This window comes from Lineus longissimus, chromosome 5 (genome assembly GCF_910592395.1).
Source record: "Lineus longissimus chromosome 5, tnLinLong1.2, whole genome shotgun sequence".
NCBI lineage: Eukaryota > Metazoa > Nemertea > Pilidiophora > Heteronemertea > Lineidae > Lineus > Lineus longissimus.
The window spans coordinates 10852693-10869400 of NC_088312.1; the positions used below are offsets into that span (position 1 = coordinate 10852693).

Here is a 16708-nt window from a genome sequence, read left to right on the forward strand (position 1 = left end):
TGAAGTAGGGAGGATACCCGAGGACTCTTTCGAGGTCGTCAGTCAGGATTCAGAAGAGGTCAAAGACGAGGAAATGGTAGAAATCACGACACTTGACTGGGAATTCCCTTGCTGCGTGACGTCATCTTCACAAGCAACAATATGGCGGAGTTCCGGACACCAGGCTGGATCATTCTTTGACGAAAACGGAACATATATACCTTTCAAATCGTATTTAATTTGTTTAATTTTGAAACCTTTTAGAATAGAAATTAATACCGAGCTGGCGGTCATTGGTTGTATAATCAAGACCGCTCGGGTAGACCTCAAATTACGTCCAAAACCCTCGGCGAAGCGCCTCGGGTTTTGGACTGCATTTTCGGTCTACCCGAGCGGTCTTGATTATACAACCAATGACCGCCAGCTCGGTATTAATTCCTTAATCCTGTTGCGGGTAGCTGAATCAATTGGATGGAATTCTTTTTTACTGCTTTGAATTTACTGGAATTTTATCAATCTGAGCCTGACGTCACTGACGATCGCGTGCTCTGGTTTCAGGCGTGATAGTCTTCTGGTGATTATGGGTTTTCCTAAAGAGCAAGTTAGTCTTTTTTATTCATACTTGGTACCATCAGCGTACATGTAGAACGACAGAATGAACGCCTAAAAGGAGTGGAGTTTATTAGAGACCAGCCCCATGGTCCCATCACAAACTATTGGTACTATAATCACTGCTCGATACAATCTTGCTCCTATCGCACAGAACATATTGATCAGCATGCATAGTCGTTTCATACCAGTTCCTGCGTGCTGGTGATTTTTCCGAGATTTGACTGGGTTTGCTGAAAGTTACCTGGCTGGAAGTGGTGAAACCTGCAACTTTATCTCGCCGGGCAACGGCATGGTGTGTCAATACTTGTGCTCTCATTTCCCGAACAGACTCCAAAATGTATCATCATTCAGCGGACAGGTATCTCATCGCTCCTACCCTGTCATATCTTGAAATAACTAAATAACTATTCAATAAACTGTTTGTAAAACTATTATGTTTAATTGATGTAAAATATACAAAATGGAGACAAAAGTGTACGAGTGAATTTGAAAATTAACATTCACTTATACATGTACATACAATTACACGTAACACGCGTCGAGAATGAATCATCCTTCTACGCTGTCACTACACCTGATACATTACTTTAGGTCACTCAACACCAGGCCGGGGAGGCGTGATATCTCTTACTTAAAGCTTTAACAATGACGAACGCAATGCTGAAATATCTACGACAAAATAATTTACTGAAAGCTTTAGCAATGACGAAAGCATTGCTGAAATATCTAGGACAAAATAATTTACCTAAAGCTTTAGCAGTGAAGAAAGCATTGCTGAAATATCTACGACAAAATAATTTACTTAAAGCTTTAGCAATGACGAACGCATTTTTTATTGCTGAAATATCTTGGACGAAATGATTTACTGAAAGCTTTAGCAATGACGAAAGCATTGCTGAAATATCTAGGACAAAATAATTTACCAGAGCTTTAGCAGTGAAGAAAGCATTGCTGAAAAATCTACGACAAAACAATTTACTTAAAGCTTTAGCAATGGCGAACGCATTTTTTATTGCTGAAATAGCTTGGACGAAATGATTTACTTAAAGCTTTAGCAATGACGAACGCATTGCTGAAATATCTAATGACGAATTCCTGAAATATCTGCGATGAAAATATTTCACTTAAAGCTTTATCAATGATGAACACATTGCTGAATTTTCTAGGGCATAAATACCAAATCACAATACCATGAACCACAAACCTGCGCCCAACTCTGCCCTCAGAGGTTGTTCCTAACCCAATACAGAAAGGCAATGTACATAATTATGTACGTGTATATGCCTGTTACAAACTTGCAGGCTGAATAGCTTCGTACATTTATGCCCTGCCCCGTAATCGGTAACGCCGTTCGTCGTCTTTTCTCTTGATCAGCAGTACACATTTTTTTTTCAGCTGAGTGTAGATATCTCAGCATTTGAATGAGATATCGAATAAATACTTTACAAATCTCTGATACGAAAAGTATCTGCATGACCATATCAATTTCTTTCACAGCCAATCGAAATCCATAAAAAAATCTGGAGTCAAATTCGAATCCAGGTTGCACATTCACTGACCATATTCGGACTGACAATGATTGAGTGGCCATCTCGAGAACAAAAATGCAAAAAAATAAAACCATTTCTCCTATTCAAAAACGAAAATTACTACAACATTCGGCATCAACATTCATTTTATGATCGATGGCTGCTGATGAAGTGAAATGGAGCTTCAGTTGTGATAACTCCATGCGAACTTTAGGAGGCAGAATGTTTTTCGCTTTGATATATTTTGAAATAGTCTCTATATAAATCCCTTCATCAATATCCATCGCGATAGTAATTGTGATATGACGCTGGTCTTGCTGCCCGCGTCTGCGCTGGCGACTGTCCAACCGCATTATTTCGAAGTTTTGGAGGAGACTTCAAATTTGGCTTCGTGGCATTAGGTGACTTTGAACTTGGCTGGGAAATGTGGGAGGAATTGGCCGCTTGCTTCAGTTTGCAGACAGCAATTGAGAGGCCTAACGTGGTGAAGAAAGCGGCGGCTGTTATGGCGGAGAGTGCTGCGATAAATGTTGTGTTGTTCCCCGGCGGACAGGAGCTCGTTGCTCCCGTTGTTCCTGTTGTTTCCGTTGTGCTCGTTGTACTAGCAGCGACCGGCGTGCCTGTAAAGAAGAAGGTATAGAGTTAACGAAAAGGTATGCGCGGTCAGATTGGCAGAGACATTAAATGGCAGTTTGCGGAGTATAAAAAATAGTTAAAAATTAACTAAGCAATACGTTTGTGATCAACTTTAAATCTTTTTAAAGGTGTTGCAGCTTCTCGGTCGAATTCTTTTCGATGTTAGTTAGCTTACCCGAGCAAACATCGCCTTCCCACTGTCCGTTCTTATTGACTGTCTTATCATAGGTGCGCTGATCTTTGTCGCATTTGTACCGCGCTACGCCGCCTAAGATGGTTGAAGTGGTAAATTCCACGGTCGCACCGGGCACAGTCGGGGCTTTGCCGGCGACAATTTCTGAAAAACGTAAAGAATTTACTCTTAAACGTCGTCTGTACTAAATAAATCATTAACTTCTCATTGTAAACTCCTCCAGCCTATAAGAAAACGAATCCATTCAAATCTGATTTGATATAATTATACATACATGACATAAGCAAAGTTTCCGCAATAGGATCATCGTCCATGGTAGAATCTAACTGATGATTTTAACAAACCACATTTACATTGGATCTTCCCACATAAAATTCTACGATGGGCTCTCACAGATTCGATGATGGTCCAGAAAACGGGGCAAATCTGACACCTGAACTCGATCAATGATTGACGATAATGAACAAAAAAACAAAGAAATAAGAGACAATTTCAGGACAGAGGGCTAAACTTACGTGTGCACATCGGAGCAGTGCCGCTCCACTTCTTATCGCTTTGGCACTCCCTGGTCAGATCACCACTGGTAAGGTTGTAGCCCTTCCAACAGGTGTAGGTCACTGTGGTACCATACGAATCGGCAGTCCCTGTCACAACGACAGTAGCTCTTAAAACGGCTTGCAGTTTAGGACACTTCACCTCTGTAAAAAGCAAGCAATAAAATATTTAGGACGAGAGTAGCTCCATGTACATGCGCTAATATGATGATCTGAACATCCGTCTATAAGACCTTTATGATTTGTGCATCCCCATTCTAAAAGGCCTATAATGATCATTATTAGTACTTAAACTTCTCGGCCTCTGCAGCGAGGATGCACTTGAACAAAAATCGCTATGGCTTGGGGAGCACCTCGCACAATTGGTATCTCACGTCGCAGGTACTTAGCCATATAAGGATTCTTGATTTCCTGCAGTTCGTGCTGGCGATTTTTGGTCGCACCTTCGGCGCAATAAACAAAATCTCCATTTGCCAGTCTATAGTGGGTTGAATGCAGAATATCAATGAAGAGGCAAGCGAAATCGCGTAACGTGTGACTAGACATGCAAGGATCCCCGAACAGCGAGTCGTCGCTTGCTAACATCGAATGTTTCACCACGCCAGGAGATTGGCATACTCTTGCATAGTATTAAAAAGTAGCGTAGCGAGAACACCTTTTAGAGGATGCTTCTCTAACTGCATGACTTCATGGTTAATGTAAAAGGTGTCACCCATCGTTTAGCTTACTGTTACACGTTGGCTTTTCTGTCCATTTCCCGGTCAAGAGACACTCAACGCCATCGTACTGGTCAGCGAACACGTAGCCAGTATTGCATTTGTATGTTGCAGTGGCCCTATGGTCGTAGGGGCCAGCCACTGTCGGGGTGAGCTGGATCGCATTTTCAACTGTCGGTGGGTTGGAGCAGATACCTTTGTTGACTGGAATTTTTAAAAAGCCGGTATCATTGAGAGATTTAGGCACAAGCAGCTTCGGTGACGGAGTGCTATCTGATGAGTCATAACAGAGTTATACAAACTCGATGCTACCACATTATAGGAGCCGGTGCACAGAGTCGTAACAGAGTCATACAGACTCGATGTTTACCACAGATAGGAACCGGTCATACAGATCCTATGCTTACCGCAGATAGGAGCCGGTTTACAAAACTTATTTCTACCACCACTAATAACGTAACACCACAGATTATTCTCATCTGCACCATAGTTTCGACAATAGTTTTCAACTTCTTTCACTGTATTTTCGTTGAAATCGACGCCGCCTGCTATGTTATTCCAGTGTGAATTAGGTGTCTGACTATCCCATCTTTGGCACGTGAATTGGTCAGCGCCTTCGAATGCTATCGCTTGCTTCCCAAGATATTCGGCGCCGTTAGCAGAAACTGTACATTCGGTCCCTTTTGCTGAAAGATAATCATTTTGAACTTTGAACTGTTGATTGGCATGAGCTGTATAACATACACCTCGTCGCAACTGTAAGAGGTTTTTTTAGCTTTTGAAAAAACCTTCAATGGTTCTTCGGCAAATACAAATACATGACTGTGTAGGCACCCCATATAGAAGTTTTTCTTCGACATTTTTTAGAATCTCAAAAGTCAGTAATGGTGCATACATGTATTTGTGTTTGCCGCAAAACCTAAACCTTTTTTCAGCGAAAATAAAAAACTCTTAGAGGTTTTTCAAAATCTCAAAAACCAGTATATAGTGGTGCATATTTGTGTTCGCCGAAGAACCTTCTTCAAAAGATTCTTTAAAAGCTCAAAAACCTTTTTTCGACGAAATGAAAGAGTTTTTCAAAATCTCCAAAACAAGTAATGGTGCCTATTTGTGTTTGCCGACTTCTTCAAAGGTATAAGAAACCTTTTTTAAGAGCGTGGTAGTTTTTTTTTCTTTCACAACCTCTCGACTCAGTCTTAACTTGTTTCTCGTTATCATTGAAGCGAATTGATAACAACTACGACATAATAATCATATTTCAGTTTGAATACATTGCGATCATACATGCTTCCGATTTGGTGTCAACTTGCTATTTGGGGATACCTGCCCTGACTGTTAAACAGTGCCCGATTCTGATTACTTACTGCAATAAGGGATGTTACAGACTTGCCAAGCTTTAGAAGTCCTTGGGTCATCTATAAAACACCACGGGTGGTCGTCTAGCAAGGCCGGGTTTCTGCAATAGTTTGCTGCTGCTGTCTTACTCCCGTCGGGAAATTCATTATCATCGTAGCCGCTGGTGCTTTGAGGACACGTTACGTCCCATCTTTGACACTTATAACCACTGCTTGTCACTGCGATCTGACCAGTATAATGCTTCTGATACTGATAGAGGCAATCAAACTTCCTCACTGGAATGGAAGAAGTTTAACGATTACTCTATAAATGCTGAAAGTATAAGGTCACTACATGAGGCAATTTTGTGTCAAATTCTACAGCTTGGTTTTAAAGTAGCACTGTTATGTGCATCGTTATGGCGGCAGCGGTTAAGGTATGCGACCATAACCGTTTGGGTTGGTGCAAAATAGTCAAGCAGTCACAAATCTCATTTCAGTGTTAAGTTTGAGAGGTTTTAGAGTAGAATTTGATACCTCACCATGCATGGTATTATTCTCACCAAATACCGCTCGGTTGAAGCGTTCACCTCGGATTTGACCTACATTTTATGTAGCTCACGCTCTAACTTCCGTTTGTTGTGGCAATCAATACGTCGAGTATCAACTCGCTTCTTCAAAAACCATAGCTCACCGTATTTATGTATACAAAAGTTTAACTTTAGGACTTACCTATGCCTTGTATCGCTGCAAACGCTAGCACCAGAGTAAGGAGAACAAGGTTCTTTTCCCATGCCATCGGGCAAACTGAAAAAAAACAAGGAAGCTATTATGTCACCAAAAACTACTGATGGTATTTAGTACCACACAGAGAAGACTATATCAATGCTAAAATGTTCAGTTTCGCTCTCAAATCAAATTTTTCTCGACCCGACAAACGTTGACTGAGAACGCTGATAAAGTGCGCCGAGGGTTTTTTTTAGGTTTCGAATCTTAGGGTTTTTCGCCCCACACGAATATGCACCAAGTATACTTTAGATGTTTTTCAGCGAAATCATGAAAATCCCTTGGAGGTTTTATCGGAATCTCAAAACCCTTTTCGGGTTTTTCATTTTTACGGAACACCTAATGAGTGCATACTTGTGTTGGCCTAAGAGATTTTTAAAAATCCCCAGCATCTGTTGTGAAAATGGAAGCGGTGGAATCTCTGGAATTATGAACAATATGCAAAAATATGCTTGTGTCACATACGATCTGAGTCAATAATCAAATACTCAATAATTATGTCAACTTTGTCGAAAATCGTTCTGTCTACTGTCTCCGATCAGTCTGGTGTTGAAGAAAGTTCAAAGGAGGAGTTTTAGCCACTATCTGATCTGGGTTATATCTTGCCCAACCGAATGGGAAAAAATTGAAATCTTGTTGATATGAACATCATTTTACCTATTCAGCCGTTTTATCCTTTCAAAGAAACACTTTCATGAAGAGAATGAAGTGATACCAGATATTCATCCTGACACAACCAGTGATTTTCAATATGTTCTGACTCTCGTTAAAAAACCTATATCACATGATGCCTGATTTTTTATTCTTATCTAATTCATGCCTGAAAAAGATTATGAAACCGACCCCCCTGACCTGCAATTGGTTCCCCTAAAATCATGTATCTAACCCCCTTTGAAGAGATCATCATAAACTGAAATATATCTCGTGTATCTACCCACTTCAAGCCGTTCGTGACAAATGCCTTGAATGAAAAGATCAAAGCGTATTCCTTTCGCGCATTCACAACCCAGTCGTGGGAACGACCTGTAAAATTTCAGGTTACCCTAGCAGGCCACTTCTTTGTTAGAAAGCAAATGGAACTGTCAAAATACGGCTAAACTCTGTCTAATGTGATCGATATCTCGCAAGGTGATCTTTATAAATTAACCCAGTTCGGTCTTATCAAATTTAATTGAAGTCATGCCAATTTTTTTTTCAGTGAACCTCATGGTCCTGCTTTATAAAGAGGTCCAACTTCAACGGGCTATCAAGGCCACTTCGTTATTCTCCTTTTCCTTCATATCTGCTGTAGTCGCCATCTCGCTAATGTGCGCATAATACTAGCACTAATGCTCTGAGCCGTGAAATCATCTTTAAGAAGATGACCACAATCATTTTATCTATTATCTTTTAATTCTATTTAGAAGAAGAACTTTTATATTGGTAAGAAATTTCTCACCATGTTTTTTTCATTAAGATTTCCCACGTTTTTTCTCATCAAGAATAACGTCAGAGAACTTTTACGACAAAGGTTCTCCCGACGATTCTTCCTTTAATTTCACTTGAATGTTGATAATGTGTGCTACATGTACTTTTTCTAAGTCATGAAATGACGAACACATCTGTCGATGGGAAAGATAACACCCCACCCAGCTTAGTAGGGGGCATCCAACCCACCATGTGACAATCAATGGGAGAAAAAGGACCAGTCAGAGAAAGTAGATGTCGACATTCATATCAACAGATTATAGCGACCTATTTCTGATATCACATACATTGTGCTAAATAGGTAATTTCAACCAAGTCTAAGGTGTTTACGTTCCCTTATAGATAAATACCGTGTAATACATGGTGTGCTCCTTATTCTTAGTTCTTTTTTTAGTAACGGGACAACTTTACTACATGTACAAGTCTGAGATGAAAATAAAAACTCCCCGCCCAACTCTGTGTGGGGTATCGCTGCCCGTACAATTATGAAAAAAGCCTTTTGATAGAAAATGGACTGTTACAGACACTTACCTCTACTAATCAACACCCCATGGCGAAAACTTTCGCTTCCCATCGCTAACCTAATTACACCTGCAAGACATACCCCAGGCTTCGACCCGCTACTTGTATAGTGGGAGGGGCCGGCCCGGTCTAACCGAGACACTGACATGACTGATCCTGTCCGATAATCTGCTTTCACCCACTGGGATAACCGTCATTTTTATTACAGTTATTTCTTACTAAGAAGGAGTTTTCTTGTAGGAAATCCTTATGCTTATCTACCCGATGACGCAATGTTCACACGCAGACACACCGATATTCTAGAGGTATACTGGAGTTTTCTTGTAGGAAATCGATTGATTTTTCTCACTGATAACATTTTATGAATCAAATTATTCACCAAAATATCACAGGTGGTCTTTTGGTAGAATAAAATTCTCTGTTCCACGGACATATTTTTATCCTAGGAATTTTCAAACATCTCAGTCCAGTTTGATTTAAAATGACGTCGTTGGCCATATGAAAACTAGTAATAATAAATCTTTCTGTACTCATAGAGCACTGTGTATACCATGCAATAATTTACAAAGAGAAACTCGATGACGGTGTGAAATGACTGTTCCATGTTGTATATGAATTAATTTCTGACCTAAAAAAGTATAGCCTGATCATGGACCTGTCATACCTTTAGGTTCACTGATATCATGCACTCTTTGTGAAGCCATTGAAGGGTTTTAAAAGCTCAGAAATCCTTCAATGGTTTTACGGCCAACACAAATATGCACCTGCTGTTTTCCAAAAAAATTAAAAGTAAAGTATTGTTGAGGATTGTTGACTATTGGTGACAATAAGGGACAAAAACTGTCATGATAATGATGTTGATTAATGCTCTCACTCACTGGCAGCAGAATCTTCGTGAGCTGTAAGCTTCTCCGGGAATGGTCTTTTTACCGCAGATGTCAGGACAGGGATTTCTCTCTCTCTGCAAAATCCGTGACAATGATCAGTCGCTCTGATGGGGAGCAGCCATTTTGTAACTGAAACCTTCTGCTGGGCACTGTTTTTTTGCCACTACCATTACACGACTAGCGACAATATTTCATATTCATATTGTTGCATATATTGTTGCACTAAAACTCCGTACAAAAGTACGAAATAAACATATCTATATAATTACTTTTTCTTGAAATAAACCCAAATATATCAACTTACCTTCACACAATTAAAACGCCTTATGAATAATTATTTCTCGGGTAATCCACTAATTGAAACTTTTAACTTAATTCTACATGTTCACGAGAAAAGTTCGCCACTTGTGATGGTTGCATGAGATTAGCTATACAATATGATGATCAACAATAACGAAATGTCGAAAGATCAATGTCACGCTTTAGTCACCTCGGATAATTCGGGTCATCCGTCAGAAATACATTTATCATCGCAAAGAAATGTAAAAATGTTTTATATCAAACACCTACCGCTAGGTCATTTAGCAATTGTGTAAATTTCTATTGAATGGAAGGCAAGGTGTCCTATTATATCGCATGTCGAAACTCTCACAACAAGACATGAAAATTAAAATTAGATACATGTATTACTTTATCTTCCTATTTATACACTGATATAACATTGTTGGTTCAATTTTGAAATGAAAGCACCGTATTTCAAGATCGGAAGTAGCTTCTGTCAGCGGAGGTAACCTTTTTCGTCCAAAATCCCTCTCATTCAGAAACAATCCCATCCTCGGCGCTAAGTTTCAAATTGGGTAACATCCTTGGAGTCAAACATTAACACGTTTAGAAATGAATTTTACTTGGCGAGCACTGGACATGGATTGATAGCTTTTTTATCATGCAAAATGAAATATCGTGTAGCAGATAACCAGAAGTTTCAGTACTGAAAAGTTACATCCGAGTCTTTTAGCTGCCGAGTTACACAATGCTTCATCACACATGATACACTCGAACTCTCTGGTACCCGATATGTTATTCACGACTAGTTCCCAGGCATCGCAAACATCTTGAGTTCCGCATGCCTTTGCGACATATTTCTTATGGTACAGCCAGTAGGTCCATTTCTGAAGAAATAAATGTATATGGGTATATGAATGCAGCAATCCGGCCGCTTATGACCTTTTTCTACAATGATAAGAGAACGATAAATTCGGGGCATGGTGGCAGGGATGCAAAACAAACATCTATAGAGGTCTAAAAAGCGACCATTCTGCTAATATAAATTGTTACAAACTTAGTGTTAGGAAAACGTCTTCAATAGCATTCCGCGAAGATGACGTCACTGCAGCTGCTGCCCTCTATTTCCCCATCGCTGAATTACAGGCAATGTCGGACAAACATGCGGTTTCGTAATGGATTCAGGCTTTCTAACTAGGGCAGTTAGATTCAATCTGGCACATGTCCGAGTGTTGGAAATACTACATAATTGTTCTGAATATTTCTCTCTCTGACTCTATGGTATAATTCATGCTAAAAACAATGCAGGGTCAAAGATAATTGACTTTGAAATAAGCTCAAATGCGTAGAAATAAGTGTCGATGTCCGACTGTCACGTGACTAAAACGTCATCAATATCTTATGCAAATGACCTAGTGAGCTATAAATAGTAACTTCGCGGAATGCTATTAGTATTCCCAAACGTTTGTTTGTTTTAAAAGAAATATAATTCGTCAGCATTTAATATGTGGTTAGATAGTTTAATAAGACGCACCAAGCACTTGGTTTGGTATTCTGTACATGTCTGCACATTCGTTGTGACTGCATCACCTTGTTGTGTCAACCAAACACATTCCATGCTCTCGGTCCCTGAAAGGAACATGAACGAATTGTTGCACATGTATTGCAGGTATTTTCCCCAAAAACAAATAATTGCCTAATACCAAAGTACTTTTCTCATTACTTGCAACGCAAAGATATTGCTAGAATTACCGAAGAGATTGCATGTATTTGTCTTTGAGACAAAATGCACGAACAGCTTATCGCTTATCAGAGATTTTTTGAGTAAACTGTCGCGATCTTCCTAACCTTCTCAAACTCCGTGCAACATCTCTATACCTACCGTTTGTTATACATCCCACAAGAAGTAAAGCACAAATCACGTAGTCGTTTACCAGTTTCCGGTTTGGTCCGGCCATTGCGGTGCTATGTCGTCCCACCAGCAATGCTATGAAAAATACTGATCCCCTGGAGAAGGCACCGAGTTCAAAATTTCAAATCGGTGAGGAGCCGATTCAGTTCTTTCAAACAATGCGGCAACATCGCCAACGTGGTTGAGCTAGTTCATATCGCAGTCTTTGGTCAGAGACAGTTTGAAAGTACATGTATATACTAGTAATTATGGGTTTTCTGATGCGACGACTAGATCCATTTGTCGATCCAAATATCAGAGAGATTATCCATAGACAGTGTTCTAATAGCGTCGCACAAAGCCTGAGATTTACGCATTTGAAAGTGAAATTTGTTTACTGAGAATATATCATTAATGATTCGCACATGGAGATCTAAGCTGATTTGAATGAAAGGCCCAAGGTCGTTTTAGATTTAATTTTTCGTCTATTAAGTGATAGAGCGCGTGGGGGGGGGGGGTTAGGGGGGGTTAGGGTCTCGTTTATTCCGATCACTCAGTTCCGACAAAGAAGTGAATATCACGACATGTGGTTGTAATTGAATGAAAGGTTTTATTATGTCCACAAAAATACATCGTATCAAGGCTACGTGAACAGGGAAAACATCTACGATTCAATGGTTAGCTTGACATCGAAGCAGGATACCAGCTTGCCCGAATCGAAGACTTCAGCTTTGATCCAGAAGTCACCCTGGAAGAAAGATACAGAATATTAGGCCATTCAACATGAACTATACTTGTACATTGTTATATACATGTATATAATATCCGCCGTAATACTGACCAGTGTCATTCATAACATCTCAAAACAGCTCAACTTGGCACGCAATATCTGTGACGGAGGCAACTGAAGACAGCGGGTAAATGAAAATATGCCCTTCTCAAAATACCAGTAAAGCTACTACATCAAATAAGAGGTATCATGATGGCCATGCAAAGAAAGGTGCTACAGCCCAGTACAATTGTAGCCTCTGTATATGACTGGCCGGGTGGACAGAATTCAGAATTATGCCAATAGGAGTTGTGGTGTGGCATAATTAGACCAATCAGAAAGTGGCAATCGTTTTATTTATGGTGCGGCATAAATCGCACTTCCGTCCACAATTCCTATTTATGCCGCGGCATAATTCACGAGATCCGATGTTTTGATTGGTCGATTTATGGTGCACCACAATTCCGATTTACTTCAGTCCTCCATAAATGACATTTCCGTCCACAATTCCTATTTATGCCGCGGCATAATTCACGAGATCCGATGTTTTGATTGGTCGATTTATGGTGCACCACAATTCCGATTTACTTCAGTCCTCCATAAATGACATTTCCGTCCACAATTCCTATTTACGCCGCGGCATAATTCACGAGATTCGATGTTTTGATTGGTCGATTTATGGTGCACCACAATTCCGATTTACTTCAGTCCTCCATAAATGACATTTCCGTCCACAATTCCTATTTATGCCGCGGCATAATTCACGAGATCCGATGTTTTGATTGGTCGATTTATGGTGCACCACAATTCCGATTTATGCCTTGACATAATTCTGAATTCTGAATGACATTCAAACTATCAACATGTCCCATGACGGAAGACATTGGGCAGTTGAACAAAAAGAAGAGCCGTGTATGGATAGGAGGAGGCGTACGTGCTGACGTTGCGTAGTCAAGGCCTACATCCATTTTTGCTGTTTATGGTGCACCTTTCGCAGTGACATCCTCTTCCAGACGATTGGACTTAGACAATAATAAGGCCAATAGTTCAACCGTATTGTTGCTGGAATTGAACAGGTAAGATACATGTAGTACTATGACTGTGGACAGCACGGGAATCGTCGCGCCGCGGCGCAAAGACACCCTAACTCTGCGCGGAGTCCTTATATTTCATATTTCTACACATACATGTATACACAGTACTTACATCAGCAAAGATCTTAAGTGCGCTAGGGATTGGTGGCAACTCAATGTTGTTCAAGGCGTATCTCACATGAGTTGACTTGAAGGGGCAGGTGCAAGACAAGCCAAGGTCTGTGACCTCTTTTGGACAGGTGCCTCCTTGGCTTTCGAGGAGTTCGCACAAGTCATAAGTGCTGTAAAGAATGCAATAACATGTAACCGATCATAAAAAACAACCTAATATATTTTTGGTACCATGAATAAGCACGCGATAATTTACAAGACAGCTGGTAGCTATCGCGTTACCACAAGACCATTTTCGACTTCCGACACTCCTACGTCACTTGTAATCTCCGAAATTACCTTTTCGATTGTCGCCTTATTTTAATGAGCTTCATACTCACCATGAACCGACATTCTTAATGCATAAGAGGTTCTTTATCCAACCGAGCCACGTCTTGCTCCACATTGACACTTTCACCTTAACCTTGTCGTTCAAGGGCCTGGTCAGGTCCGCGTCAATCAGAACGTTCAGTCTGCCTGGGAACTTCACTGGCATCGGGGAGACGTCCACTTCGTTTATGCGGATACCATCGCCACCTGCAATATTGAAGAGAGAAGAACAGTAGTGTTTAAACGGGTTAGTATAGATCATAATTGCATCACATCAAAACTTTGTGTCAATATCAGAGCGGATTGGAACTCGCTGGCTGTTCTAGCAGAACCATCATTTTTGTGCCGAGACTGTATGGTGGTGATGGTGATGGCCTAACTTTGAAGATCTCAATACGGATTTGAACATGGACCATAAGTTAACCCCTGGTAAACCTACCGCAACTGTCAAGCTCAAGTTTTGTGTACTTGGCGGCAGAGAGCGCTGCCAACGCGCAGAGGAGGAAGAGACGAAACATGGTGATGCGCTGATGTAAAAGTTTGCGTTGACTGAAAGCCCTGAACTCAGACGGAAAGCTTTAAACTACTTTCCAAGGGAATGACCAGGTGCAAATGAAAGATAAAGTGCCCTACATCCCAAATCAGCAGAATAAGGTTTATCAAAAGAGGTTAATTTCGAGGATGGGAGATATTTTTGCACCCCCTGAACTCCAGGCATTAAGTGCCAAATCCAGGTTCTGAGTCGTCTCGTTATCCTGAGTTCCGAATCCCTCGATCTTGTGTCCAGGAAAATAGCGCTCTCTTCCTTCAAAGACAAAATATTCTTATTAAACTTATGCATTCGGATCTGGGATTCTTGGGGAACACGATCGTTAAAGTTTCACATTAAAGGTTCCGTCCGATAGGCGGCAATAGGTGAAAAGCTTTTGATCTTTTGCTTCTTCATGCAGGACGCCCAAGCAGAGATATGGTGCTTGAAATCAGTCCATAGCAGGCCCAGAATCTCTAGATCCAAATGTACGCGTCAGTTAATAAATACATGTACTTACATATTCAAGTATGCCGTGGAAGAGCCATTTTTGCGAGGAAACCATTGAGGGACTCGGAATTCAGGAACACCAGATGACTCGGAACCTGGACTTAGCACACAATGCCCAGAGTTCAGGAATATGCTTAGGGTGGAGCAGTTCCGATGCCAATTAAATAAGTCCATGCTTCAGAAGAAGTCAATTCAACAGTCAATAGACAGTGTTTCATCTGCAGAGAAGGCAAACAAGCGCATCCCGCTGTTGATCTCTTCTGAGGTCTGCCCTTTTAGATATCTTGGTAGAGCTTTCATTGATGTACTCAATTATGCTAATTAAATTGCTCATTAGCACTAATTAAGGGCGTTCTTAAGTGGATTAAGTACAGGAGTTGGAACTTAAGAATGTTGGATATTGATTCCTACCAACAATATGAACATTTTAGCATTGGTTTCATTCTTGTACTCGACTATGCTAATTAAAAATGAGTTTGGGGATACTTTGAGTGGTCCCCCCCCAGGATTAGTACAGGAGATGGAACTTAAGAATGGCTGTTTGAGGGTCCCACAACCTCCCCCTTCATATCCCCAGCCTCAAACCTTTTGTACCCGCAATGCTAAACAAATCTCCATGGGCTCCCGGACTATTTGGTGGCTTTAAAGAGTTTCCGTGGATTCATCTGCCATGCCACAATCGCCAAGAGCTGGCACTGATGGTTTTATTCAAGATAGGTTGTTCCCCTAATGCACTGTCGCTTAAAGCTAACACAAATCTGTCTTCAGGATGGGTAGTTCCCCCCCCCCCAATACACCATCGCCCAGCGCTAGCGCTGATTTGTCTTCAAGATGGGGTGTTGACCAACACGCCATCGCCCAGAGCAAGCACTGATCTGTCTTCAAGATGGGGTGTTGACCAACACGCCATCGCCCAGAGCAAGCACTGATCTGTCTTCAAGATGGGGTGTTGACCAACACGCCATCGCCCAGAGCAAGCACTGATCTGTCTTCCAAGATGGGCTGTGCCCCCAATAAACCATTTTTGCCCAGAGCTTGAACTGATGTTTGTCTCCGAGGTGGGTTGTTCTCCCAGTACACGGACCATCTCCCAGAGGTAGCACTGATCTGTCTTTAAGGTAGCTTGTTTTCCCAATACACCATCACCCAGCGCTAGCACTGATCTTTTTTCAAGATGGGTTGTTCCCCCAATGCACTACGCCCAGAGTTGGCACTGATCTGTCTTCAAGATAGACTGTTCCCGTAGTACTATATTACCCAGAGCTGGCTGTCTCCAGATAGGTTGTTCTCCCCAGTACGCCTACCATCAACATCGAGGAAAGATTATAAAGCTGAGGTTGTCCGCAAGTGGAATTCTCTCATCCATCAAGTACTCGGCAAGCCTTCGATATTGGCTATTAGTTTTTTAAGTAATTCCAGTCAACTTTATATATTTGCGCGGAGTCTACGTACGCTACCCTCTCATGGTAGCGGTGACTTTCCCATGCATCTCAGTTTGGAGTCATCATGGGAATATCACAGTGGCTAGATGTCAATAGGTTCTTAGAGCAAAGAGTGTGCACTCAAATGAACAAAGTGGTCTATGGTGATCAAATCCTATACACCGACCTGGCGGGGGTAGACCTACAGGTAAAAAGGACTATTACCGATGTTTGAAAACATCCCGCGGGTGATAGCCTACCATGATCTAGAAAGAGTCGAAGCTGCCCAAAACTGAAGGCGTTCCGATCCGTCGCAAGGCTAAGATGAGTTTCAGTGCCCCCATCCGTGCGTTATCGGGGAAGACATGCATGAGACTATGACTTTTCAATGGGGTTGGGGCATAAAAAAGCGTCACTGTCGTTTAGCCTTTCCAGGCCAAATAATGAAGGGATCGAAGACACGAGACTATAACAAACGAAAATTCTGTGTATATATACCGGTGTATTGTGGTATGTC

The 16708-nt window shown here is 41.2% G+C and overlaps 2 protein-coding genes across 2 annotated transcripts; both read right to left on the bottom strand.

The window, feature by feature from the left end:
* Positions 1–1005: 1005 nt before the first annotated feature.
* Positions 1006–9826, bottom strand: LOC135488703 (plasminogen-like). Its single transcript, XM_064773410.1, has 8 exons — positions 9520–9826; positions 6286–6360; positions 5584–5850; positions 4627–4905; positions 4232–4423; positions 3465–3647; positions 2932–3093; positions 1006–2740 (listed from the first exon to the last, which is right to left on the bottom strand). Exons 2-8 carry the CDS (start codon positions 6350–6352, stop codon positions 2394–2396), a joined length of 1497 nt encoding a protein of 498 aa, XP_064629480.1. The 5' UTR covers positions 6353–6360; positions 9520–9826; the 3' UTR covers positions 1006–2393.
* A 2152-nt stretch (positions 9827–11978) lies between these two features.
* On the bottom strand, positions 11979–14300 carry LOC135488211 (ganglioside GM2 activator-like). Its single transcript, XM_064772708.1, has 4 exons — positions 14171–14300; positions 13743–13938; positions 13364–13532; positions 11979–12136 (listed from the first exon to the last, which is right to left on the bottom strand). The coding sequence occupies exons 1-4, from the start codon at positions 14247–14249 to the stop codon at positions 12053–12055; spliced, it is 528 nt and encodes a 175-aa protein (XP_064628778.1). The 5' UTR covers positions 14250–14300; the 3' UTR covers positions 11979–12052.
* Between the last annotated feature and the right edge of the window lie 2408 nt (positions 14301–16708).

Bases quoted from the DNA above. Each gene is read 5' to 3' on its own strand.
- LOC135488703 (XM_064773410.1), bottom strand. From the start codon at position 6,352: ATGGCATGGGAAAAGAACCTTGTTCTCCTTACTCTGGTGCTAGCGTTT. The intron at 4,424-4,626 runs GTAAGCATAGGA...TAAAAATTCCAG, and splicing joins TAAACCGGCTCCTATCTGCG to TCAACAAAGGTATCTGCTCC. The intron at 3,094-3,464 runs GTAAGTTTAGCC...TACGTTTTTCAG, and splicing joins CACTGCTCCGATGTGCACAC to AAATTGTCGCCGGCAAAGCC.
- LOC135488211 (XM_064772708.1), bottom strand. From the start codon at position 14,249: ATGTTTCGTCTCTTCCTCCTCTGCGCGTTGGCAGCGCTCTCTGCCGCC. The intron at 13,939-14,170 runs GTAGGTTTACCA...TCAATATTGCAG, and splicing joins ACTTGAGCTTGACAGTTGCG to GTGGCGATGGTATCCGCATA. The intron at 13,533-13,742 runs GTGAGTATGAAG...CATTCTTTACAG, and splicing joins ATTAAGAATGTCGGTTCATG to CACTTATGACTTGTGCGAAC.